This window comes from Oncorhynchus keta, chromosome 2 (genome assembly GCF_023373465.1).
Source record: "Oncorhynchus keta strain PuntledgeMale-10-30-2019 chromosome 2, Oket_V2, whole genome shotgun sequence".
NCBI lineage: Eukaryota > Metazoa > Chordata > Actinopteri > Salmoniformes > Salmonidae > Oncorhynchus > Oncorhynchus keta.
Window position 1 is genome coordinate 19,050,796 of NC_068422.1, and position 27,460 is coordinate 19,078,255.

General features: G+C 44.8%; 1 protein-coding gene across 1 annotated transcript in view; it reads left to right on the forward strand.

Annotated features, from left to right (window-relative positions):
* LOC118397411 (pre-mRNA splicing regulator USH1G-like) overlaps window positions 1-24,522 on the forward strand; it is a 39,658-nt gene extending 15,136 nt beyond the window's left edge. Inside the window, exons 3-6 of the mRNA XM_035792134.2 lie at window positions 17,447-17,677; window positions 17,913-18,074; window positions 18,332-19,056; window positions 23,346-24,522. Coding sequence (XP_035648027.2) covers window positions 17,447-17,677; window positions 17,913-18,074; window positions 18,332-19,054 — 1,116 coding nt within the window. The 3' untranslated portion in view covers window positions 19,055-19,056; window positions 23,346-24,522. The remainder of the gene's footprint in view (window positions 1-17,446; window positions 17,678-17,912; window positions 18,075-18,331; window positions 19,057-23,345) is intronic.
* Window positions 24,523-27,460: the final 2,938 nt, after the last annotated feature.

A 27,460-nucleotide genomic window follows, 5' to 3' on the forward strand; every position in this document is an offset into this window, starting at 1 on the left:
ACTCATGAGAGCCAGTTTCATCATAGTGCTTGATGGTTTTTGCTACTGCACTTGAAGAAACTTTCAAAGTTCTTGACATTTTCCCCATTGACTGACCTGCATGTCTTAAAGTAATGATGGACTGTCGTTTCTCTTTGCTTATTTGAGCTGTTCTTGGTATAATATGGACTTAGTCTTTTACCAAATAGGGCTATCTTCTGTATACCACCCCTACATTGTCACAACACAACTGACTGGCTCAAACGCATTAAAAAATTAAGAAATTCCACAAATGAACTTCAACAAGGCATAATTGTTCATTGAAATGCATTCCAGTTGACTACCTCATGAAGCTGGTGGAGAGAATGCCATAATTCCATACGTACAGCATTTCATAAGGCCTTATTTTGAAGGCCTAGTTTTACCCTAATAGAGGGACCTGAAACTCATACACCATCACTTTGAATCAAACCACACCCATCATTATCATATTTCCCAGCATGTTCTATTGCAGGTAGATTTTTAGAAAAATGGTTTATTTCATTATCTATGTTTGTTCATATACATTGATTAATCTTATGCTACACAAAGATAAATAATACGTATTTTCTTAAACTCAGAATCCAAGATGGCGTAGCAGTCGGACGTCTTGTCGCGTCCCTTGTATATATTGTTTTTTTTTAAACATAGTTTTTAAACATATTTGTCTTCGCATATCTTTTAAAACATTTTGCTGAACCTCAACTTCGAAATACTCTCCTGCAACCCGCCTCACCCAATGTAGCGCGGATCTGCTTTTTTTTCTAAAGTACTTACTTATATGTACTTCGGATCCGGAACCCCTCAACTGAAGCTAGCCAGCTAACTACCAGCAAACCATTGCTAGCGGTCATCAGCTAACCTTTAGCTCGGAAAGCTCTCGCCAGTTCGAACAATGCGACTCTAACCAGAGCATAACGGACCTATTATTATTTATTTTTTTATCCCCGGATTCCCACCGCAAACGGAACATTTTCAGCTGGATCTTCACAACTAGCTCACTAGCTAACCGCAACCCCGGATGATTACTCCTGGCTAGCGTTTCCATCCACTTAGCTTGAAGCTAGCCCGGCCAGAGCTCCTGTGCTACCACCGAAGCATACTCCTGGGCTACAATATCCGGACCCACGACCGGTCTATCGATGTCACCGCATGAAGAGGCATAAACAGACTCACCCCATCCCGACGTCCCCCAAAGACTAACTTTCTAGCCCTTGCTATCTGCTTGCTTGCTAATTCGGCCTGCTAACTGCTAGCTTGTTTAGCCCCAGTCCGCTAACTGCTACCTTGCTCAGCCCCGGCCTACTAACTGTTAGCTTGTTAGCACAGGCCTGCTAACTGTCTGAATCGCCGCGTCCCCAGCCAGCCCAACCACTCACTGGACCCATATTTACTTTCAATCTCTTTTTGATTTTTAATTCGATTATACCTTCCGGTAACCTGCCTCACCCAATGTGATACGGAATTGCTATTATTTTTAATTTTTAGAACACATTCAAGAACCTCCAGAAGCTAACCAGCTAACTAGCTACAAGCTATTTAGTCATTGTTAGCCACAGCTAGTGGCTTTACCTTCTGCACAGCCAGACAGTTTTTTTTTACCTGGATAATACTCGCCAGTCCTATCCACCGCTGCCACCTGGACACTGATCACTTGGCTACATAGCTGATGCATGCTGGACTGTCCATTAATCACGGTACACCATTCTGCTTGTTTATGTTTTATCTGTCGGCCCCAGCCGCACTCAGGCTCTGTGTGTATTTAATCCGACCCTCCCTGCTTAGTCAACGCCATTTTACCTGCTGTTGTTGTGCTAGCTGATTAGCTGTTGTTGTCTCACCTACTGTTTAGCTAGCTCTCCCAATACAACACCTGTGATTACTGTATGCCTCGCTGTATGTCTCTCTCAAATGTCAATATGCCTTGTATACTGTTGTTCAGGTTAGTTATCATTGTTTTAGTTTACAATGGAGCCCCTAGTTCCACTCTTCATACCCCTGATACCTCCTTTGTCCCACCTCCCACACATGCGGTGACCTCACCCATTACAACCAGCATGTCCAGAGATACAACCTCTCTCATCATCACCCAGTGCCTGGGCTTACCTCCGCTGTACCCGCACCCCACCATACCCCTGTCTGCGCATTATGCCCTGAATATATTCTACCATGCCCAGAAATCTGCTCCTTTTACTCTCTGTCCCCAACACTCAAGGCGACCAGTTCTGATAGCCTTTAGCCGCACCCTCATACTACTCCTCCTCTGTTCCGCGGGTGATGTGGAGGTAAACCCAGGCCCTGCATGTCCCCAGGCACCCTCATTTGTTGACTTCTGTGTTCGAAAAAGCCTTGGTTTCATGCATATCAACATCAGAAGCCTCCTCCCTAAGTTTGTTTTACTCACTGCTTTAGCACACTCTGCTAACCCTGATGTCCTTGCCGTGTCTGAATCCTGGCTCATGAAGGCCACCAAAAATTCTGAGATTTCCATACCCAACTATAACATTTTCCGTCAAGATAGAACCGCCAAAGGGGGAGGAGTTGCAGTCTACTGCAGAGATAGCCTGCAAAGTAATGTCATACTTTCCAGGTCCATAGCCAAACAGTTCGAACTACTAATTAAAAAAATGACTCTCTCCAGAAATAAGTCTCTCACTGTTGCCGCCTGCTACCGACCCCCCTCAGCTCCCAGCTGTGCCCTGGACACCATTTGTGAATTGATCGCCCCCCATCTAGCTTCAGAGTTTGTTCTGTTAGGTGACCTAAACTGGGATATGCTTAACACCCCGGCAGTCCTACAATCTAAGCTAGATGCCCTCAATCTCACACAAATCATCAAGGAACCCACCAGGTACAACCCTAAATCTGTAAACAAGGGCACCCTCATAGATGTCATCCTGACCAACTGGCCCTCCAAATACACCTCCGCTGTCTTCAATCAGGATCTCTGTCACGCCTTGGTCTTAGTATTTCGTGTTTTCTTTATTTGTTTGGTCAGGCCAGGGTGTGACATGGGTTATTGTGGTGTGTTTTTTGTCTTGTGGTTTTGTGGGGTGACTAATTAGTCTATGGCTGCTTGAGGCGGTTCTCAATCAGAGTCAGGTGATTTATCGTTGTCTCTGATTGGGAACCATATTTAGGCAGCCATATTCTGTGAGTGTTTTCGTGGGTGATTGTTCCTGTCTCTGTGTAGTTGTTCACCAGACAGGCTGTATTAGGTTTTCTCGTTCCGTTTGTTGTTTTTGTATATTATAAGTTATTTCATGTCTCGTTCACTTTTATTAAAGAACATGAGTAACCACCACGCCGCATTTTGGTCCGATCCTTGGTCTACCTCTTCATCAGAGGAGGAGATAGAAGAACGCCGTTACAGAATCACCCACCACACCCGGACCGAGCGGCGTGGTAACAGGCAACAGCGAGAGCAGATGCAGCGAAAGGAGGAATGGACATGGGAAGACGTTTTGGATGGCAATGGTTGTTACACTTGGGAGGAGATACTGGCTGGAAGAGATCGCCTCCCATGGGAACAGGTGGAGGCACTTAGGAGAGCAGAGGCAGCCGGAGAGAGGAGCCGCCGTTACGAGGGAACACGGTTGGCAAGGAAACCCGAACGTCAGCCCGAAAAATGTATTGGGGGCTCAGGGAGAGTGTGGCAGAGTCAGGGTTCAGACCTGTGCCAACTCCCCCTGTTAATCGTGAGGAGCAGCGATCAAAGGACTTCTGGACTTGGGAGGAGATATTGGACGGAAAAGGACCCTGGGCACAGCCTGGTGAATATCGATGCCCCAAAGAAGAACTGGAGGCGGCGAAAGCAGAGAGGCGCTGGTATGAAGAGGCAGCACGACGAAGCGGATGGAAGCCTGAGAGTCAGCCCCAAAAATGTATTGGGGAAGGGCTTACAGGGAGTATGGCTATGCCAGGTAGGAGACCTGCGCAAACTCCCTGTGCTTACCGGGGGGCTAGAAAGACCGGGCAGGCACCGTGTTATGCAATGGAGTGCAAGGTGTTTCCAGTGCGGGTGCATAGCCCGGTGGGGTTCATACCAGCTCTTCGTATTGGCCGGGCTAGAGTGGGCATCGAGCCAGGTAAGGTTGGGCAGGCTCGGTGCTCAAGAGCTCCAGTGCGCCTGCACAGTCCGGTCTATCCAGAGCCACCTCCACACACCAGTCCGCCGGTGGCAGCTCCCCGCACCAGGCTTCCTGTGCGTGTTCTCTATCCAGTTCCACCAGTGCCAGCACCACGCATCAGGCCTAGAGTGCGCCTCGCCTCTCCAGCGCGGCCGGAGTCTCCCGCCTGTTCAGCGCTTCCAGAGCCTTCCTCCTCTACAGCGCTGCTGGAGTCCCCCGCCTGTTCAGCGCTGTCGGAGCCTTTCTCCTCTCCTGCGCTGCCGGAGTCTCCCGCCTGTTCAGCGCTTCCAGAGCCTTCCTCCTCTACAGCGCTGCCGGAGCCTCCTGCCTGTTCAGAGCAGCCAGAGCTTCCAGTCTGCATGGTGCAGCCAGAAATGCCAGTCTGCATGGAGCAGCCAGAGCTGCCAGTCTGCATGGAGCAGCCAGAGCTGCCAGTCTGCATGGAGCAGCCAGAGCTGCCAGTTTGCGTGGAGCAGCCAGAGCTGCCAGTCTGCACAAAGCTGCCAGTCTGCATGGAGCAGCCAGAGCTGCCAGTCTGCATGGAGCAGCCAGAGCTGCCAGTCTGCATGGAGCAGCCAGAGCTGCCAGTCTGCATGGAGCAGCCAGAGCTGCCAGTCTACATGGAGCAGCCAGAGCTGCCAGTCTGCATGGAGCAGCCAGAGCAGCAAGATCCGCCAGTCAGCCATGATCTTCCAGATCTGCCAGTCAGCCATGATCTTCCAGATCTGCCAGTCAACCAGACTCTTCCAGATCTGCCAGTCAACCAGACTCTTCCAGATCTGCCAGTCAACCAGACTCTTCCAGATCTGCCAGTCAACCAGACTCTTCCAGATCTGCCAGTCAACCAGACTCTTCCAGATCTGCCAGTCAACCAGACTCTTCCAGATCCGCCAGCCAGCCAGGATCTGCAAAAGCCAACTACCTGCCTGAGCTTCCTCTCAGTGCTGAGCTTCCTCTCAGTGCTGAGCTTTCTCTCAGTGCTGGGCTTTCCCTCAGTGCTGGGCTTTCCCTCAGTGCTGGGCTTCCCCTCAGTCCCGAGCTTCCCCTCAGTCCCGAGCTTCCCCTCAGTCCTGAGCTACCCCTCAGTCCCGAGCTGCTTCAGTCCCGAGCTGCCCCTCAGTCCCTAGCAGCCCCTCAGTCCAGTGGGGTTCTGGGTGAGGACTATTAGGCCATGGTCGGCGGCGAGGGTGGATTATCCCAGGACGCGAGGGGGAGGAACTATGACATTTATGGAGTGGGGTCCACGTCCCGAGCCGGAGCCGCCACCATGGACAGACGCCCACCCGAACCCTCCCTATGGTTTTGAGGTGCGTCCGGGAGTCCGTTCTGTCACGCCTTGGTCTTAGTATTTTGTGTTTTCTTTATTTGTTTGGTCAGGCCAGGGTGTGACATGGGTTATTGTGGTGTGTTTTTTGTCTTGGGGTTTTGTGGGGTGACTAATTAGTCTATGGCTGCTTGAGGTGGTTCTCAATCAGAGTCAGGTGATTTATCGTTGTCTCTGATTGGGAACCATATTTAGGCAGCCATATTCTGTGAGTGTTTTCATGGGTGATTATTCCTGTCTCTGTGTAGTTGTTCACCAGACAGGCTTTATTAGGTTTTCTCGTTCCGTTTGTTGTTTTTGTATATTATAAGTTATTTCATGTCTCGTTCACTTTTATTAAAGAACATGAGTAACCACCACGCCGCATTTTGGTCCGCTTCTCCTTCAACAGACGAACGCCGTTACAATCTTAGCGATCACTGCCTGTATCCGCTACGGAGCCGCAGTCAAAGGACACCCCTCATCACTGTCAAACGCTCCCTAAAACACTTCTGTGAACAGGCCTTTCTGACCTGGCCCGGGTATCCTGGAAGGACATTGACCTCATCCCGTCAGTTGAGGATGCCTGGTCATTCTTTAAAAGTAACTTCCTCACCATTTTAGATAAGCATGCTCCGTTCAAAAAAATGCAGAACTAAGAACAGATATAGCCCTTGGTTCACTCCAGACCTGACTGCCCTCGACCAGCACAAAAACATCCTGCGGCGGACTGCAATAGCATCGAACAGTCCCCGCGATATGCAACTGTTCAGGGAAGTCAGGAACCAATACACGCAGTCAGTCAGGAAAGCTAAGGCCAGCTTCTTCAGGCAGAAGTTTGCATCCTCTAGCTCCAGCAGGTGTATCTCACTGATCATCCCTAAAGCCAACACCACATTTGGCCGCCTTTCGTTCAAGTTCACTGCTGCCTGTGACTGGAACGAATTGCAAAAATCGCTGAAGTTGGAGACTTTTATCTCCCTCACCAACTTCAAACATCTGCTATCTGAGCAGCTAACCAATCGCTGCCGCTGTACATAGTCTGTCGGTAAATAGCACACCCATTTTTACCTAGCTCATCCCATACTGTTTTTATTTATTTTATTTTCTGCTCTTTTGCACACCAATATCTCTACCTGTACATGATCATCTGATCATTTATTACTCCAGTGTTAATCTTCAATATTGTAATTATTCGCCTACCTCCTCATGCCTTTTGCACACAATGTATATAGACTCTCCTTTTTTCTACTGTATTATTGACTCGTTAATTGTTTACTCCATGTGTAACTCTGTGTTGTCTGTTCACACTGCTATGCTTTATCTTGGCCAGGTCGCAGTTGCAAATGAGAACTTGTTCTCAACTAGCCTACCTGGTTAAATAAAGGTGAAAAAAAAGAAAAAAAAAGAAATGTTGCACGTGAAACAACGCAGTAGATTTCGCACAAAAGCTCTAACAGGATAACTGATATATCCTTACATGACTTTGTAGGTTGGAGATTCTGACTCAAAAGGAATAACAGTAGGGAGCACATGATGCCGCGGAGCTGAGCAGACGTTGACAAATCGAGCTCTTCAAAGTTATTCTATTATTACCTAAATAACACCATTGAAACAATATTCTAACATCGGCTGATAAATTGTCAAGTACTTACCTTCCCAAAGAGCCATGGACCTCCGACCGAGAGGCAAGAAGGACGACCAAAACGTTGTTGATTCCCAAGATAACGATAATGCTACAGCTAGCAAGATTAGCATTAGCCCTCATAACTCAGACGACAGTTCCAGACTGTTGCTCTCAGCCTCTTGCGAGCCTGCCAACATGCTGGCTGCTCTCCCCTGGGAAATTGAGGATGGTAACAAAGGTCTTTCTATGAAAATTGACAAGAAATGAACTGAACTCCATTTTTCCATTGACGACCTGAAATCCTCCATGAATGATCTCATTGAGAACGACTGAGGCTGAGTTGCACATTAGCACAATTGAAGATACCATCGCTCGACATTACCAGGTTCTGATACAACTGCAGAAGGACAATGCCTGCCTCAAAAACAATGTAGACCAGATGGAGAACCAGAGCAGACGTAGTAATATCCGTGTGGTGGGATTGAAAGAGGACATCGAGGGCCGTGACCCGGTCCGTTTCTTCACTCATTGGATCCCGGGATGTCCTAGGCATAATCAACCTCACCAAGCCGCTGGTAATCGAACGCGCCCACAGAGCATCAGCGCCCGAAACCCCGGCCAGATGAGCCCTCTCGGGCCATTCTGATCAGGTTCCTCCGTTTCCAAGACAGGGAGAAGATACTGAAACTCGCAAGAGCCAAAGGGGACATCACCATCGATGGAAAGAGGGCCAGCCTTTTTCCGGATATGAGCGCGGATCTCGCCAGACGTCACAAGCAGTTCAGACCTGCCGCCAAAGCACTGAAGAAGAAGAACATCACCGGCTACCTCATCCACCCTGCGCAGATGAAAGTTCAGTACAAAGGCCGAAGCCATCTCTTCAACACACCGAGAGAAGAGTTCACTTTTCTCAAATAACTGAACCGCGTCTGAACCAGGGCGGTCTCTCTGGGGGATAAAATGCAACGTCTGAACCAGGACGGTCTCTCTGGGGGATAAGCTGCAACGTCTGAACCAGGGCGTTCTCTCTGGGGGATAAGATGCAACGTCTGAACCAGGGCGGTCTCTCTGGGGGATAAGATGCAACGTCTGAACCAGGGCGGTCTCTCTGGGGGATAAGATGCAACGTCTGAACCAGGGCGGTCTCTCTGGGGGATAAGATGCAACGTCTGAACCAGGGCGGTCTCTCTGGGGGATAAGATGCAACGTCTGAACCAGGGCGGTCTCTCTGGGGGATAAGCTGCAACGTCTGAACCAGGGCGTTCTCTCTGGGGGATAAGATGCAACGTCTGAACCAGGGCGTTCTCTCTGGGGGATAAGATGCAACGTCTGAACCAGGGCGGTCTCTCTGGGGGATAAGATGCAACGTCTGAACCAGGGCGTTCTCTCTGGGGGATAAGATGCAACGTCTGAACCAGGGCGGTCTCTCTGGGGGATAAGATGCAACGTCTGAACCAGGGCGTTCTCTCTGGGGGATAAGATGCAACGTCTGAACCAGGGCGTTCTCTCTGGGGGATAAGATGCAGTTTGTTTGTTTTCTCGGACTGAACTGCTGATATCTTCTTGGAATTTGGATCCTTTTACCCCGCTATCCGGTCGATATAATTGATTTGTACATTTTCAACTAACCATTTTTTCCCCGGGGGAAGTTCTATTACATTTACAAGAGAGTATATTTTGGTTTAGTCAATATCCACTGGGCGAAGCAAATAAGTGGGCTTAGGCCCACTGCTTTCCCCCCCATTTATGTTTCTCTTCAGAAAAGAGACTCAAGCAGCCCTTACCGAGGGCAGTAAATATTCAGCCATAAATGTCTATTCACAATGTTTGTTTTCAACTTAGAGAGCTCGCAGGTTTAAGTTTACACCAAGGTTTAGCTCGTAAGAGCAAGATGGAAACCGAGCAGCAACGTATCTCTACAAGTGTATTCATGTTTGATTGTTGGGATTGTTGTTTTAGTCTGACAATCGGGGTGGGTGGGATTATTATTATTTTTTTTTCTATGTTTATTGTTGTTTCCTTCCTAAAGAGACACATAGGTCACTTCTGTTTTCAAACCAAAGTTGAAACATTTCCTGACTATTTACATATAAGAGATTTCCATTCGGTTACATTTGAAACCCAACCTATGCTTAATCCACTTAAATATGTTACACTAAAAGGTCTTAACAGCCCGGTTAAAAGGAAAATAGTCTATACATACATTAAGAAATTAAAGGCTTACATTGTGTCTTTACAAGAAACACATCTTACAGCCAGTGAACACAAGAAATTGAAGAGGGAATGGGTAGGACAAGTTTTTGCGTCCTCTTAACGCCAAAGCAAAAGGAACTGCAATTTTGATAAGTAGACACATCCCCTTCTGCGTCAACAACACCATCTCTGATCCCTCGGGCAGGTTTGTTTTGGTGCAGGGGCATATGTTTTCAGAGTCTTGGACCCTATTGAATATTTATGCTCCTAACTTCGATGACCATATGTTTATTCAGAATGTCTTCCTTCAGGTCGCTCAAGCACCACCAGGATGGCTACTGGTTGGAGGAGATTTTAGATACAGTTCTTGATAGGTCCTCTGATAAACCCTCACTTCTTACCAAAGCCGGCAAGCTCACCATGTCATTCATGAAAGATATCAATTTACTAGACATCTGGAGACAGTTGCACCCACAGGATAGGGACTTCTCTTTTTATTCACACCCACACAAGACACACACACGCATAGATACATTTTTACTATCGACCCAACTGTTTCGTAGAGTGTTAGATATCGAGTATCTCCTCAGATTGCTGAGTGACCATTCTCCTCTGATATTATCAATTTCCATTCCTACCAAGGTAAATGGAGCATATAGTTGGAGACTAAATTCTACACTCCTAAAGCAACCTGAATTTTGTGCATTCATCAAAGAGCAGATCAATATTTTTACTTTGACAAACAAACCATGACAATTTCATTCTTTGGGACACATTGAAGGCCTATCTTTGGGGACAGATAATTTCCTATACTAAAGGGCTGAAGAGAAAACATGGTGCGGTACTGAGTGCCCTTGAATCTGAAATCTCAGAGCTAGAGAAAACCTACCAAAGAGGCCAGACTAAAGATCTATACAGGCTTATGGTAAAAAAACTGAAATATAATATTCTGAACACATATCAAGCTGAAAGGGCCATCACTGAATCAAAACAGCGTTATTACGAGCTTGGAGAGAAAGCTCACAAAGTATTGGCATGGCAACTGAAAGCAGAGGAAAGTAAGAGGACAATTAAGGCTATAGAAACTCTTACTAATGACCCTACTGAAATACTTGTAAGAAATCCTATGAAGACCTCTACACTTCCCATTCAAGCGATGATTTATCAGAGATCGACTCCTTTCTCTCCTCTCTCAACCTCCCATGCCTGTCAGAGGAAGACAGAGAGCGCTTGAGTGAACGCCTCTCAGTTCCAGAATTGTTGGAGGCTATTAAATCCTTACCTTCTAATAAATCTCCTGGAGAGGATGACTTCCCTCCAGAGTTCTATAAAGAATTTAGGGAGCTGTTGGTCACCTGCCTTATGGAGGTACTTAAAAAAGCCAGGGAAGACAACTGCTTTCCAGAGTCTTTCTCTCAAGCAGTGATTACTGTAATCCACAAGAAAGGCAAAAACCCACTAAAGTGCGCCTCATATAGACCAATATCTCTCCTTAACACAGATTGTAAACTGGTCACCAAGATGCTATCTAAGAGACTGGAGTCATGTCTTCCCCTGTTGGTCAAACCAGATCAGACTGGCTTCATAATTAAAAGATTGTCCTCCAATAATCTCAGAAGGTTCTTTGATATAATTAATCTTGCTAACAAAAACAAAATACCTAGTGTTGCAGTCTCCCTCGATGCTAAAAAGGCCTTTTGATAGGGTTGAATGGCCGTACCTCTTTCGTGTCTTGGAAAGGTTTGGTTTAGGTATCGTGTTTGTAAATTTGATAAAATCACTCTACAAATCTCCTAAAGCTAGGATTGCTACCAATGGGGTTACTTCCTCCTCTTTCCCTCTCTATAGGGGGACCGCCTACCTCTACACTCAGGTCCTTCTCGGCGGTCATCACTGTACCTGCCACCGCATTTAATTCAACCTCACTCTTGTCACGTTCAATTTTCTTCTGTAGCTCTTCCAAAAGTTCTGTGATATTCTCCATTCCATATTCACTCACAACTCATTCCACTTCCCTTCTTTTTTTTCATGTCCGCCATCCTCTCCTTCATCAGATTTTCCAGAAGCCTTATGCAATCCCCCACTCCATATACAGTGGGGCAAAAAAGTATTTAGTCAGCCACCAATTGTGCAAGTTCTCCCACTTAAAAAGATGCCAGTGGGTCTCGAATATGTAGAGGGCCAGTGAACTGAGATAAGGTTTTAGTATTACCTAGCTGAGTAGAGTGTTGGACATTTTGTAGATGACCGGTAGGATAGGTAGGTGTTTGGGCTGAAGGAGGCTTTGTTGTGAATAAAAGCCGAGTGATTGGAGATGTTTGATGTGAGTCTGAGAGGCCTGTAATTTTAATCATAGGTACACTTCAACTATGACAGACAGAATTAGAAAAAGTATCCAGAAAATCACATTGTAGGATTTTTAATGAATTTATTTGCACAATTTTAAGTGGGATAACTTGCACAATTGGCGGCTGACTAAATACTTTTTTTGCCCCACTGTGTGTGTGTGTGTGTATATATATATATATATATATATATATATATATATATATATATATACTCAGCAAACTGGCCAGGTCGCCAAAAAAATAAAGGTGGACAAAATGTAATGAATTTCCTCCTCTTCTTCCGAAGAGGAGAGGCGAAACGGATCAGAGGACCAATACGCGGCGTGGTAATTGTCCATGGTACTTTTTTAATGCGTAAAGGTACACATGAACAAACTAACAAAAAAAACAAGAAATGTGAAAACTCAAAACAGTCCTATCTGGTGCACACACAGAGACAGGAACAATCACCCACAAACACACAGTGAAACCCAGGCTACCTAAGTATGATTCTCAATCAGAGACAACTAATGACACCTGCCTCTGATTGAGAACCATACTAGGCCGAAACATAGAAATTCCCAAAACCTAGAAAAACAAACATAGACTACCCACCCAACTCACGCCCTGACCATACTAACTAAATACAAAACACAGAAAATAAAGGTCAGAACGTGACACAAAAAATATATATATATATATTTTTGTCCACCTTTATTTAACCAAGTAGGTCAGTTGAGAACAAGTTCCCATTTACAACGGCGACCTGGCCAAGATAAAGCAAAGAAGTGTGAATAACAACAACAACACAGCAAGCTGAGATAAGGCGGAGCTTTACCTGGCACAGACTTATAGATGACCTGGAGCCAGTGGTTCTGGCGACGAATGTGAAGCGAGAGCCAGCCGACGAGAGCATACAGGTCGCAGTGGTGGGTAGTATATGGGGCTTTGGTGACAAAATGGATGGCACTGTGATAGACTGCATCCAGTTTGCTGAGTAGAGTGTTGGAGGCTATTTTGTAAATGACATCGCCGAAGTCAAGGATCAGTAGGATAGTCAGTTTTACGAGGATATGTTTGGCGGCATGAGTGAAGGATGCTTTGTTGTGAAATAGGAAGCCGATTCTACATTTAATTTTGGATTGGAGATGCTTAGTATGAGTCTGGAAGGAGAGTTTACAATCTAGCCAGACACCTAGGTATTTGTAGTTGTCCGCATATTCTAAGTCAGAATCGTCCAGAGTAGTGATGCTAGTCGGGCGGGCGGGTGCGGGCAGTAATCGGTTGAAGAGCATGCATTTAGTTTTACTAGCGTTTAAGAGCAGTTGGAGGCCACGGAAGAAGTGTTGTATGGCATTGAAGCTCGTTTGGAGGTTTGTTAACACGGTGTCCAAAGAAGGGCAAGATGTGTACAGAATGGTGTCGTCTGCATAGAGGTGGATCAAGGAATCACCCGCAGCAAGAGCGACATCATTGATATATACAGAGAAAAGGGTCTGCCCGAGAATTTAACCCTGTGGTACCCCATAGAGACTGCCAGAGGTCCAGACCATAGGCCCTCCGATTTCACACACTGAACTTTATCTGAGAAGTAGTTGGTGAACCAGTCATTTGAGAAACCAAGACTGTTGAGTCTGCCGATAAGAATGTGGTGATTGACATAGTCGAAAGTCTTGGCCAGGTCGATGAAGACGGCTGCACAGTACTGTCTTTTATTGTTTCTGTCTTCTCTGCTGGGCAATCCGGTTTCCGAGCTGGTGCACCTTAAAAATAAAAGAGAGCCGCACACTCTTAGAGCTCAGATGCAAAAATGTAATTACCAACGTTTCGACAGCCAAGCTGTCTTCATCAGGGTATAGTACGGGTGCACCTTAGCCACGCTCAAGGTACTAAACGATATCATGGAAATTGCAGATATATATATATATGCCATTTAGCAGACGCTTTTATCCAAAGCGACTTACAGTCATGTGTGCATACATTCTACGTATGGGTGGTCCCGGGAATCGAACCCACTACCCTGGCGTTACAAGCGCCATGCTCCACCAACTGAGCTACAGAAGGACCCATAATGGATGCAGGCAATGAGGCAGTGATCGCTGAGATCCTGATTGAAACCAGCAGAGGTGTATTTGGAGGGCAAGTTGGTCAGGATAATATCTATGAGGGTGCCCATGTTTACGGATTTAGGGTTGTACCTGGTGGGTTCCTTGATAATGTGTGAGATTGAGGGCATCTAGCTTAGATTGTAGGACGGCCGGGGTGTTAAGCATATCCCAGTTTTGGTCATCTAGCAGAACGAACTCTGAAGATAGATGGCGGGCAATCAATTCACATATGGTGTCCAGGGCACAGATGGGAGCTGAGGGCGGTCTTTAACAGGCGGCAACATTGAGAGACTTGTTTCTGGAGAGATACATTTTTTAAATTAGAAGCTTGAACTGTTTGGGAAAAGACCTGGAAAGTATGACAGAACTTTGTATGCTATCTTCTGCAGTAGATTGCAACTCCTTCCCCTTTGGCAGTTCTATTTTGACAGAAAATTATGTAGTTAGGATGGATATCTCCGAATTTTTGGTCGTCTTCCTAAGCCAGGATTCAGACATGGCAAGGACATCAGGGTTGGAGGAGTGTGCTAAAGCATTGAGTAAAACAAACTTAGGGAGGAGGCTTCTGATGTTAACATGCATGAAACCAAGGCTTTTACGGTTACAGAAGTCAACAAATGAGAGCGCCTGGGGACACACAGGGCCTGGGTTAACCTCTACATCACCCAAGGAACAGAGGAGGAGTAGGATGAGGGTAAGGCTAAAGGTTATCAAAACTGGTTGTCTAGTGCGTTGGGGACAGAGAATTAAAGGAGCAGATTTCTGGGCATGGTAGAATAGATTCAGGGCATACTATACAGACTGGTATGGTAGGGTGCGGGTACAGTGGAGTTAAACCCAGGCATTGAGTGACGATGAGAGAGGTTGCATCTCTGGAGGCACTGGTTATGCTAGGTGAGGTCATTGCATATGTGGGAGGTGGGACAAAAGAGGTATCTGAGGCATGTTGAGTGGGGATAGGGGCTCCTCAGTAAAATAAATCAATGATAACTACCCTAAACAACAGTATACAAGGCATATTGACATTTGAGAGAGACATAAAGCGAGGCATAAAGCAATCACAGGTGTTGATTGGGAGAGCTAGCTAAGACAACAACGGGTAAGACAACAACAGCTGATCAGCTAAGACAACAACAGGTAAAATGGCGATGAATGGGCAGAGAGGGTCAGTTAACAGGGCCTGAGTTCGAGGCTGGGGCTGACAGATAAACAAAATAAACTAAATGGAGTACCGTGATTTAATGAACAGTCCAGCAGGCCTCAGCTCTGTAGCCAGGTGATCATAGGGTCCAGTGAACAGCAATAGATGAAACAGGGAAGCCGTTAGGTAATCGTTGTTACTACGCTAGCAAGCAGGAGACACGGCATACATAAAGATAGCAGGCCGGGGCTAGCAGAAGCATCTTCATCGACGTCCGGCAAAGGCCGGATGAGGGCACAACGGATGGAATTAGGTCGGCAGTCGTAATGGATCGGCGGGACTCCGTGTCGACAAAGGGTCCAGGCCAATTGGCAAAATAGATATTGTAGCTGGAGTAATTTTGTTTGCTAGCCGAGGGATGCACCTGGCTCGAGGCTAACTGGTGTTTGCTTTGGGACAAGGGTGTTAGCCACTATAGCCACTTGGTAGCAGCTAGCTAGCTGCGATGATCCGATGCAAAGGTCCAGAGCTTACGGCAGGAATCTGTTGGTGTCGTGGCTTCCAGTCGTGTTAGTGATGAGTCAGGGAGGCATCAGCTGTGTATCCGAGTGACCATAGGGTCCACTGAGCAGGCCGGGAGATGGGCCTGGCTCAAGGCTAGCTTTGGGGCTGGGCCACTCGGTAGCAGCTAGCTCGCTGCGATGATATGGAGTAATGGTCCAGAGCTACGGCAGGAATCTGGTGATGTTGTGGAGAAAAGCAGTCCAGTATGCTCAGGGTTGACATCGCGCTGTGCAGACTGGCGGGTATTATCCATGCTAAATGCGGCTGGTGTCTGAGCTAAAGGTAAAGGCCGCTAGCAGTGGCTAACAATGACTAAATAGCTAGTAGCTAATTAGCTGGTTAGCATCTGATGGCTAGCTTCCAATGGAGGTTATAGCTATAAGGTCTAAAGAATTGCAGATCCATTTCACATTGGGTTAGTCGGGTTGCCAGATGGTATATTTCATTTCATAATGGAAAAAGAGATTTGAAATATATAAGAAACACACAAAAAAAAATACATTTACACGTGACAATTACAAACATGTCTGCACTGCTACGCCATCTTTGATTGCCATATATACACATAATACAGTTGAAGTCGGAAGTTTACATACACTTAGGTTGGAGTCATTAAAACTCGTTTTTCAACCACTCCACACATTTCTTGTTAATTTCTTGTTGGTGTCGAGAGAGTGCAAATCAATCCCAGAACAACAGCAAAGCACCTTGTGAAGATGCTGGAGGAAACAGGTACAAAAGTATCTATATCCACAGTAAAACGAGTCCTATATCGACATAACCCAAAAGGCCGAACAGCAAGGAAGAAGCCAGAGCTCCAAAACCGCTATAAAAAAGCCAGACTACATTTTGCAACTGCACATGGGGACAAAGATCGTACTCTTTGGAGAAATGTCCTCTGGTCTGATGAAACAAAAATAGAACTGTTTGTCATAATGACCATTGTTATGTTTGGAGAAAAAAGGGGAGGCTTGCAAGCCGAAGAACACCATCCCAACCATGAAGCATGGGGGTGGCAGCTTCATGTTGTGTGGGTGCTTTGCTGCAGGAGGGACTGGTGCACTTCACAAAATAGATGTCATCATGAGAGGAACATTATGTGGATATATTGAAGGTAAAGCTGTATGTAAACTTCTGACTTCAACTGTATGTTATTCCCTTCTTGTCACGCACTCTGTTTTATAGACTAAGCTATGAGACTACCTAAACCATATAAACTGGAACAACTCTTTCAGTAATGGGTAAAATAGGTCCACGTAACATATTGGATTAGTTTAGATTATTTTCTGGGTAATTTATATTTGAGTGGCATACGATCAATTAATTAATTAGCCAATCAATCGATGTACATGCACAAACATAGACATTCAAAAAACAATTCTAAAAATATACCTGCAAAAGAGAATGATGGGAAATATGATATTAAAGGCTGTGGTTTTTGTTGAAAGTGATACTATGAGTTTCATTCCCCTGTATTAGGCAAGAACTAGGTCCTCAAAATAAGGCCTTATGAAACACTTATGGTATTGTGTTCTAGATTTTTTTTAAATTACATTAACATATTAGCTTAGGATCTCACCTGGTGATGTCCATAGGACTAAAGGTAGATGAATGCAACAGTCATCTCTCTGTCACTAACAAATACAGTCATGGGTGGTAACTTTACAATTTACTTGAAAGGCAATGCGCTCTGGGAAGTATTTGAATAAGGCTTTACACTAAGCAGTGTTAAACACTCTTACGGGGTCTATATGGATCCACAGACTCAACAATTTCAGTGTTGATTTAACATTGTTCATTTTGTTTATTTTTAACACTGGAGAATTAGCTGTGAAGGAACATATGCAGGAAGAGTCCTATTCCATCTTTAATTGAGATAACAAAATGCATATTTTGTATCAGTAGGTTGTTAAAAAATATAGTATATTTAAATAGTTTTTAAAATTGTAGTCAATTCCACTGCCGCATGCAAACTGCTATGGTGGTATTTGTGGAATTTTAAATGGTGAATAAATAAATCTACCTTTCCTATAAGCTGGTGAGCAAGCTGAAAGACAGAGCATTCCGCATGGCGGAGAGGAGGATAAAGGACTGTGTGAAGATGCAGCAGAAACACCACCAGCGGATGGAGAGGAAGTTCCTGAAGGAGAGTGTAGCGTCGGATAACTCAGATGCCATGAGCTTCACTAGTTATAACAGCAGCAGCACGCTAAACCGCAAACTTCCTCAGTTCAACACTCTCACTTCCAATATGCCATACTCACAGGTCAAAAGCATGTCTTCCTTGCTACTTCACTGTCAATTTCTCATGAATGCATTTCCTATTATTTTGATAGTCAACGGCAGTTTGAGTAAATAATTTGATATTGTTTTTGGTTCCTGAGTAAGCTCGGGAAATGTCAGCATTATTCAAATGTCTTGCTTTACATTTTGTAAATGATCTGTGTTAATGTCCTCTTCTGAGTCCACATTTCGATCTGTGCAATCCTCTCTCTCTATAGGCCACTCTTCACTCCACAGCCAAGGGTAGGACCAAGATTAAGAAGAAGCTAGAGAAGAAGAAACAGGTGGATGGCACCTTCAAGATCTATGAGGATGGGAGGAAGAGTGTACGCTCGCTGTCTGGCCTTCAGCTTGGCCAGGACGTCATGTTCCTCAAGCAGGTAAAATACGTAGCTAGGTAGAGACACAACACCCAAAACAGTTGGTGAGGTTCTAACTAACGGAAAATACAATTTAGAAAAATAAACACTCTATGCTCCCAAACATTAAATGGGAGAAACCATTACATTTTCCACAGGCTTAGTGAGGAAACCTGGGTCCGCGAGATTAAAATTGTTCTCAACTAGCTTACCTGGTTAAATAAAGGTGAAATAGAAAAAATAAAATGGGTTCCTATTCATTAATGTTCCTTCAACAGGGCACCTATGCCAACTCCAAGGATCGCTCGCGTCTCAACATCCGGGACATGTTCCCTCACCACGACAACAACCACGATTACCATGACGATGATCATGACGATTATGATGATGACCATGCGGACACCATCTCCCACATTTCCCATGCCATAAGCGACCCGGGCCTTCACGAGACAGCCTACTCTGAGATCAGCGCCGACTCAGGCCGCGACTCTTTGTTCACCCGGCCAGGTCTCGGAACCATGGTGTTCCGACGGAACTACGTATCCGGCGGTCTCTTCGGGATCGGAGCCCGGGACAAGGTTTTTGTGGCTGGCAGTGAACCCGTAGGCCGGGCCCCTAACGTTCGTCTCCGTGGCCACCTCCCACGTCGCCAGCCCAGCCTGGACGATGCAATAGAGATAGGCAGCATCGGCAGTGCCCTGAGCCTCCAGGAGAGGCACCTACAGGAGCTGCCCTGGGAGGAGGCTGATGTGGGCCTGGACGAGGAGCTGGAGCCTGAAAACGGCCCACTGGAGACCTTCCTGGCATCCCAGGGCCTGGGGGAGTTCATGCCCATCTTCAGGAAGGAGAAAATCGACCTGGAGGCCCTACTGCTCTGCTCGGACCAGGACCTGACCTCCATACACATCCCCCTGGGATCCAGGAAGAAGCTACTAGAGGCATGTAAGAGACGGTTGGACACCCTGGAGGAACCAGAGGGCATCGAGGACACTGATCTCTGAAGGTCAGTATTACTTCATGAATTCTATGACAGGCAAAGCACCTTACTTTGATAGCCTACACATGCCTCAAACAATAGAGGGAATCAAGAACACTGAGCTTTGAAGGTCTGTACAGTAGATTCTTTAAAGGCCTAATGCCTTTTTTAAAATCTCAATATAAAATAATTTCTGGATAAAAATTAAGTACCTTACTGTGATTGTTTTCAATCAAATGGTCAAAAAGAAAATGATGTGGGCGTGGCCCTATGATGTGGGCGTGCCCCAAGGGTCAATACTGGGGCCCCTCCTGTTCAGCCTGTACATTAATTATCTGCCTTCTGTCTGTATTGGGTCTGAAGTTCAAATGTATGCAGATGATACAGTGATATATGTGCATGCAAAGAGCAAACAACAAGCTGCACAAGAACTCACTACTGTAATGGTCCAGGTTACAAAGTGGCTCAGTGACTCGTGTTTGCATCTCAATGTGAAAAAAACTGTTTGCATGTTCTTCACAAAGAGGGCAACAGATGCTACTGAGCCAGATGTCTATGTGTCAGAGGAGAAGCTCCAGGTGGTATCCGATTTTAAGTACCTTGGCATCATACTTGATTCCAACCTCTCTTTTAAAAAGCATGTGAAAAAGGTCATTCAAATAACTAAATTCAATCTAGCTAATTTCCGATTTATACGAAATTGTTTGACTATAGAGGTAGCAAAACTGTACTTCAAATCTAGAATACTCCCCCACTTAACATACTGCTTGACTAGTTGGGCCCAAGCTTGCTGTACAACATTAAAACATATTCAGTCTGTCTACAAACAGGCTCTCAAAGTGCTTGATAGGAAGCCCAATAGCCATCATCATTGTCACATCCTTAGAAAACATGAGCTCTTGAGTTGGGAAAATCTTGTGCAATACACCGACGCATGTCTTGTATTCAAGATCCTTAATGGCCTGGCTCCCCCTCCACTCAATATTTTTGTTAAACAGAAAACCCAGACATATGGCAGCAGATCCACAAGGTCTGCCATGAGAGGTGACTGTATAGTTCCCCTAAGGAAAAGCACCTTTAGTAAATCTGCATTCTCTGTGAGAGCTTCCCATGTCTGGAATAGACTGCCATCAGACACACATAACTGCACCACATATCACACTTTCACAAAATGCTTGAAGACATGGCTAAAGGTCAATCAGATTTGTGAACATGGTCCCTAGCTGTGTGTTGCCGCTTTCCATGTTGTCTGTAGCTTGTGAGGTGTGGAAACACTTTGTTGCTTTTATGAATTTTTTCTTGCTGCTTTTTGTTCTATGTTGCTCTGTCTGTATGCTATGTCTTGCTTGTCCTATGTTGCTATGTTGCTATGTCTATGGTGCTATTGTCTATATTGTAATTGTTTTTAATAACCTGCCCAGGGACTGCGGTTGAAAATTAGCCGGCTGGCTAAAACCGGCACTTATACTGAAACGTTGATTAATGTGCACTGTCCCTGTAAAAATTAAATAAACTAAACTAAACTAAAAAAACAAATAGCTTCTTAGCAAGAGCAATTTCTCAAGCAAGAATTTTGTTGGGACTGTCTGGGAGTGGGAAGAGGAAGTCTGAAAACTAGCTAATTGGCAGAGAGGTTTAGAACTCTCTTTCTTATTGGTCTATTAGCGATGCCACCAGGCAAGCCTAAACTACATACCACCAAAACAGGCTGACATTTCAAACAGCTCTTAAGGCGTCGACATGCTTCCCAGCCGAAACCGTTCGTGCATATATTATGACAACATTTTGTGACGATTTTGTTGATTTTGTTCTACGGCAAGGTTTTTTTGGGCTGTTTGTGCACACAAAACATTTTCTCAAGGCAAGCTGAAGTTTTGTAGCCGAAGTTTACACCCCTTCATCGGGATTGGTCAACAGTAGGGATTCTTCAATTAAGTGTTTGTTGTCATTCAATGAGAGACGACTCGTTTTCCTGCACATTTTTTCACTTGATGTATACTCAAACATCTTAGTGAGATGGAACATTTAAAAGATCTCCTCTGCAAAAATGTCAAAATTAATGACAGATTTCTTGAGTTATCTTAGATTAATTCAGACTATTTTGAGGAAGTGTATACTGGTTATGGCATGTCAAGATAGACAAATAGTACTATTACTGCAATTTTCTCGTTTTTCAAGATATGGTATTTTAACTTCGCCAAGTCTAGTTCTGTGAAGAGCAAAACAAACCTAGTATGCGGACACCTTTACACCAAAAGGACATTTTCACAGTATTTTTCCAACCTCATAGTGTGGATATATAAATATAGAGTATATCACAAAAGTGAGTACACATTTTAGTAAATATTTGAGTATATCTTTTCACGTGACAACATTGAAGAAATGACACTTTGCTACAATGTAAAGTAGTGAGTGTACAGCTTGTGTACAGCTTGTATAAGTGTAAATTTGCTGTCCCCTCAAAATAACTCAACACACAGCCATTCATGTCTGAACCGCTGGCAACAAAAGTGAATACACCCCGAAGTGAAAATGTCCAAATTGGGCCCAAAGTGTCAATATTTTGTGTGGCCACCATCATTTTCACCAGAGCTTCACAGGTTGCCAGAGAGTTCACCAGAGCTTCACAGGTTGCCACTGGAGTCCTCTTCCACTCCTCCATGACGACATCATGGAGCTGGTGGATGTTAGAGACCGTGCACTCCTCCACCTTCCGTTTGAGGATGCCCCACAGATACTCAATAGGGTTTAGGTCTGGAGACATGCTTGGCCAGTCCATCACCTTGAGCCTCAGCTTCTTTAGCAAGGCAGTGGTCATCTTGGAGGTGTGTTTGGGGTCATTATCATGTTGGAATACTGCCCCGCGGCCCAGTCTCCGAAGGGAGGGGATCATGCTCTGCTTCAGTATGTCACAGTACATGTTGGCATTGATGGTTCCCTCAATGAACTGTAGCTCCCCAGTGCCGGCAGCACTCATGCAGCCCCAGACCATAACACTCCCACCACCATGCTTGACTGTAGGCAAGACACACTTGTCTTTGTACTCCTCACCTGGTTGCCGCCACACATGCTTGACACCATCTGAACCAAATAAGTTTATCTTGGTCTCATCAGACCACAGGACATGATTCCAGTAATCCATGTTGTTAGTCTGCTTGTCTTCAGAAAACTGTTTGCGGGCTTTCTTGTGCATCATTTTTAGAAGAAGCTTCCTTCTGGGACGACAGCCATGCAGACCAATTTGATGCAGTGTACGGCGTATGGTCTGAGCACTGACAGGCTGACCCCCCACCCCTTCAACCTCTGCAGCAATGCTGTCCACATTTATACATTTTTTTCCCCCCAAAGACAACTTCTGGATATGACGCTGAGCACGTGCACTCAACTTCTTTGGTCGACCATGGCGAGGCCTGTTCTGAGTGGAACCTGTCCAGTTAAACCGCTATATGGTCTTGGCCACCGTGCTGCAGCTCAGTTTCAGGGTCTTAGCAATCTTCTTATAGCCCAGGCCATCTTTACGTAGAGCAACAATTCTTTTTTTCAGATCCTCAGAGAGTTCTTTGCCATGAGGTGCCATGTTGAATTTCCAGTGACCAGTCAGTATGAGGGAGTGTGAAAGCGATGACACCACATTTAACACACCTGCTCCCCATTCACACCTGAGACCTTGTAACACTAACAAGTCACATGACACCGGGGAGGGAAAATGGCTAATTGGGCCCAATTTGGACATTTTCACTTAGGGGTGTACTCACTTTTGTTGCCAGCGGTTTAGACATTAATGGCTGTGTGTTGAGTTATTTTGAGGGGACAGCAAATGTACACGGTTATAAAAGCTGTACACTCACTACTTTACATTGTAGCATAGTGTCATTTCTTCAGTGTTGTCACATGAAAAGATATACTCAAATATTTACTCAAATGTGAGGGATGTACTCACTTTTGTGATATACAACACAATATAATAATATAATATAGGCCACTTAGCAGACACTACAGACTGACAGTACAGCAAGTCAATTTATTTGTATCTATTTTTTACTCTTGGGTCAGTACTAGTAGAATTCCTACCTATGTGTGTGGATGTAGATGATGTAGATGAATGGGACCATCTAGTGGAGAGCAGTAAAACTACACCACAGCATGGCAAAATTATATAATTTAGGACTTCAGCTCAAATCAAATTGTATTTGTCACATGCGCCGAATACTTACTATTGAAATAGGCATAAGCTTTTATAGTAGAAGTCTTCTATGATTTCTACTACGATTTCTACATTGATTATATAATACTGTACATGTTTTCTTTTGTTTCAGTCACAGAGCAAAGATCCTTTACTGTCATTCAAGATGACACAGGAGACCTAGACTTGGCAGTGAATGTGATCCTGCTCTGTCTGGATCAGTTCTAGTTATGAGATGGTGTTATGATCCACAGAGCCTGGTTCTGATGCCTGTATACCCAGGGACGTTGCTCCCTGCCTGGGGACATAGAGAAGATTACACTGGGTCTGATAGAGTCCCCAGTGTTCTGGTGCTGTGCATGAGAGGACATCTTTAGTCACATGGCCAAATGGTCTGGTAGGGCCACAGATGCCATGGGACTGTGCCCACACACATGCTATCACTGGCACACAACCTTGTGATTAGGAATTATTCTCTCCACTCACTGATGCTCTCACGTTGCCCATATGTAATGTTGTATTCCATTTGCAAGTGAACATTTCATAATGTTTTGTCTGTATATTTGTGCAAACGTGTAATGTTATTTATTATTTATAGAAAATGTTTAATTTATTGTTTATTACAGACGTTCATGTACAGTTTTGTTACTTTACTGTGTATAATAATGGTACTACAGTTAGCTAAGACGCTAGGATGCCCATTCCCAGACTACAATGTCTTAAAAGGCACCCTATTCCCAATAAAGTGTCCTTAAAAACAGAAACGTGGGTATGTCCCAAATGGCAACCTATTCTCTACATAGTGCACTACTTTTGACCAGGGTCCATATGGTTCTGGTCAAAAGTAGTGCACTATGTAGGGAATAGGGTACCATTTGAGACATATCCACATTTCTGTTTTTAAGGAGAGTTTGTGTTTTTAATGAATATACTGGAACATGGTTCCGTGAGATTATCCGTCAGTCAGTCTGTCTGTCTGTGTCTTCATCCCAAAAGTACCCTATCCCTTATGTTGTGCACTTATTTTTACCAGTGCCCTTAGGGTTCCCTATGCACTATATAGTGAACAGGGTGCTATTTGGAATGCATTCTGTCTGTGCTAAGGTAACTGTTATCTGGGGTTTGCTGAGGGGCTCCAACCCCGGGGTATAGTGTTTCACAAGAGGACTGCCTGTGGACTGATGTGTATGACTGTGCATGAATGTGTTTGAATGTAACTTCAATGATTATGTATGAATACAAACTTTGTGAAACAAAATAAGTCATGTTTGGATGTACTCTCACACATAACAGTTATAATAAAACCTTTATTACAATTAATGAAAGTTACTTTTTGACACTGATTGTTAATATCTTGGTAATTGCAACTACAACTGCAACGATGGTTCAGCTGGATAGGTCTTCCCTGCTGTTTCTGTCACTAGAGTTACATTGTGATAACATGACTGACAGCTCCTGTTAGGAATAGAACAACACAGAGTTGATGTAGACTAGAGGGACGAATGAAGGTCTGTCTGATAGCCTAGTGCTCTTATGTCCCCTGGGCCATGTGTGTAGTCTAGAGGGATGAATGAAAGTCTGTCTGATAGCCTATTGCTTCTATGTCCCCTGGGTCCTGTATGTATAGTCGTGGCCAAAAGTTTTGAGAATGACACAAATATTAATGTTCACAGTCTGCTACCTCAGTTTGTATGATGGCAAAAGGCATATACTCCAGAATGTTATGAGTGATCAGATAAATTGCAATTAATTGCAAAGTCCATATTTGCCATGCAAATGAACTGAATCCCCCAAAAACATTTCCACTGCATTTCAGCCCTGCAACAAAAGGACCAGCTGACATGTCAGTGATTCTCTCGTTAACACAGGTGTGAGTGTTGACGAGGACAAGCCTGGAGATCACTCTGTCATGCTGATTGAGTTCGAATAATAGACTGGAAGCTTCAAAAGGAGGGTGGTGCTTGGAATCATTGTTCTTCCTCTCTCAACCATGGTTATCTGCAAGGAAACATGTTCCGTCATCATTGCTTTGCACAAAAAGTGCTTCACAGGCAAGGATATTGCTACCAGTAAGATTGCACCTAAATCAACCATTTATCAGATCATCAAGAACTTCAAGGAGAGCAGTTAAATTGTTGTGAAGAAGGCTTCAGGGCACCCTAGAAAGTCCAGCAAGCGCCAGGACCGTCTCCTAAAGTTGATTCAGCTGAGGGATTGGGGTACCACCAGTGCAGAGCTTGCTCAGGAATGCCAGCAGGCAGGTGTGAGTGCATCTGCATGCACAGTGAGGCGAAGACTTTTGGAGGATGGCCTGGTGTCAAGAAGGGCAGCAAGGAAGCCACTTCTACAGGAAAAACAACAGGGACAGTCTGACAGGCTGATATTCTGAAAAAGGTACAGGGATTGGACTGCTGAGGACTGGGGTAAAGTAATTTTCTCTGATGAATCCCCTTTCCGATTATTTGGGTCATCCTGAAAAAAGCTTGTCTGTAGAAGACAAGGTGAGCCCTACCATCAGTCCTGTGTCATGCTAACAGGGACCATTCATGTGTGGGGTTGCTTCTCAGCCAAGGGAGTGGGCTCTCTCACAATTTTGCCTAAGAACACAGCCATGAATAAAGAATGGTACCAACACATCCTCCGAGAGCAACTTCTCCACAGTTTGGTGACGAACAATGCCTTTTCCAGCATGATGGAGCACATTGCCATAAGGCAAAAGTGATAACTAAGTGGCTCAGGGAACAAAATATCAATATTTTGGGTTCAATATTTTGGGTCAGGAAACTCCCCAGATCTTAATCGCATTGAAAACTTGTGGTCAATCCTCAAGAGGAGGGTGGACAAACAAAACTCCATAAAATTCTGACAAACTCCAAGCATTGATTATGCAAGAATGGGCTGCCATCAGTCAGGATGTGGCCCAGAAGTTAATTGACAGCATGCCACGGCGGATTGTAGAGGTCTTGAAAAAGAAGGGTCAACACTGCAAATATTAACTCTGCATCTACTTCATGAAATTGTCAATAAAAGCCTTTGACACTTATGAAATGCTTGTAATTATACGTTAGTATTCCATAGTAACATCTGACAAAAATATCTAAAGACACTGAAGCAGCAAACTTTGTGGAAATTAATATTTGTGTCATTCTCAAAACCTTTGGCCACGACTGTAGAGGGACGTATTAAGGTCTGTCTGATAGCCGAGTGCTCCCGAGTGGTGCAGCGGTCTAAGACACTGCTTGAGTGTCTTAGACCAGTCAGTGCTCGGGGAGGCAGCGTAGCCTAGTGGTTAGAGCGTTGGACTAGTAACCGGAAGGTTGCGAGTTCAAACCCCCGAGCTGACAAGGTAGAAATCTGTCGTTCTGCCCCTGAACAGGCAGTTCCCAGGCCGTCATTGAAAATAAGAATATGTTCTTAACTGACTTGCCTGGTTAAATAAAGGTAAAAAATAAAAAAAAGGTGTCACTACAGACACCCTGGTTCGAATCCAAGCTGTATCACAACTGGCTGTGATTGGGTGTCCCATAGGGCAGTGCACAATTGGTCCAGTGTCATCTGAGTTTGGCTGGTGTAGGCTGTCATTGTAAATAAGAATTAGTTCTTAACTGACTTGCCTAGTTAAATAAATAAAAATGTCCCCTGGGTAGACAAATGAAGGTCTGTCTGATAGCCTTGTGCTCCTATGTCCCCTGGGTCATGTTTTATTAGAGTGAAAACATTTTAAAATGGGGAGGTCATACCTGTCCAATTAGAAAACCGATAATTTCCTTTACCGTTACAAAACGTTTTGCTGGTGGGCCCAACTGCAACACTGCTGAACAGTTGTAGTGGTAGTCCAGTCCACTCAAGATACCTCCAGTCCTCGTATTTCGCCTGCCTCATTAAGAGCACTGCAGCCAACATGGCACCTGGCCCGCTCAAAACTCTGGCCAACTGCGCATTTAAACACTTGTCTACTTTCTTTCTTTCTTTCTTTCTTTCTTTCTTTCTTTCTTTCTTTCTTTCTTTCTTTCTTTCTTTCTTTCTTTCTTTCTTTCTTAACTTACCCACCTCTCTTTAGTGTGTATCTCTCCCTTAGCAACAAGAAATAACTGACACAGTGAGTACTAAGCCGGGGCTGCAAATCCTCTCCTGACTTAGACCCCCTTTCCCTGCACTCCTCCTCCTTCCCCCACTCCTCCTTTCCCAGGACCTCTGCCAAGTTTACAACAGCAATGGGAGAAGTGAGGGGAAACAAGGACAGCAGGG